Raw genomic sequence first — 782 nt, 5'->3', positions numbered from 1 at the left:
GCTCTGGCACAGTTCACCTTCTGGCTTTACAGATCTTCCCACTCTTGGCTGTTTCTTCTCTCTTTCCCCCTCAATCAACCTGTTTCTTCTAATCTTGTCCCTTATCTTTTTCAAATACCTGGTGTTATCCAGGAGATTGAGGTTGACCACTATCTCTTATCTATCTCCCTTTTCCTCAGGCTGTTGGTGAGACTCCAGGAAGGCAATGAGACACTGACTGCAGAAGTCTTCATTGATAGGTAACTTGGAGCAGGTGAAGGATGGGACCAAGGAATGGCCAGTGGCTGGTAGGGCAGAGGAGACACCTTTTCTTCACAGCGAGGCCCTGGGGCTATGTTCTTCCCCCTCTGTTCCTACCTCATAGAAATAATAACTCATCCCTTTCGTTGAGCATTTACTGTGTGACACGCAGCTTGTCAAATACTCATTTAATTGTCTAGGCACCCCATGTGTTAGATATGATCAATGCACCAATCAGATGAGGAAACAAACTCAGAAAAATGATGTCTCTTGTGCAGGGCCACATAGCTAGTGAACTGCAGATTTGGGTCTAAACCCAAGTCTGTATGATCCCAAAGACCAAATTCTTAACTTCTACATTGTTTTTCTTCCCAATGATTTTTTTTTTAATATTTATTTTCAGGAACCCTCTTCAGTCACAAGGGTAGGTACCTGACAAGATGCTATAAACATTTGTGTACTGCATGAGCCATACAAGCACATGTGGCAGCCCTGATGGCACAAACTAGAGGGATGTTGATTTGAGTGGAGTATGGGCAGAG

General features: G+C 44.0%; 1 protein-coding gene across 1 annotated transcript in view; it reads left to right on the top strand.

Moving 5' to 3' along the window:
• STAT2 (signal transducer and activator of transcription 2) overlaps positions 1–782 on the top strand; it is a 13,143-nt gene that overhangs the window by 6,628 nt on the left and 5,733 nt on the right. Inside the window, exons 11-12 of the mRNA XM_006908905.3 lie at positions 180–239; positions 644–664. Of these exons, the coding sequence (XP_006908967.1) occupies positions 180–239; positions 644–664 (81 nt within the window). The remainder of the gene's footprint in view (positions 1–179; positions 240–643; positions 665–782) is intronic.

This window comes from Pteropus alecto, unplaced genomic scaffold (assembly GCF_000325575.1).
Source record: "Pteropus alecto unplaced genomic scaffold, ASM32557v1 scaffold433, whole genome shotgun sequence".
Lineage (NCBI taxonomy): Eukaryota > Metazoa > Chordata > Mammalia > Chiroptera > Pteropodidae > Pteropus > Pteropus alecto.
This window is presented reverse-complemented; position numbering and strand designations above follow the sequence as displayed.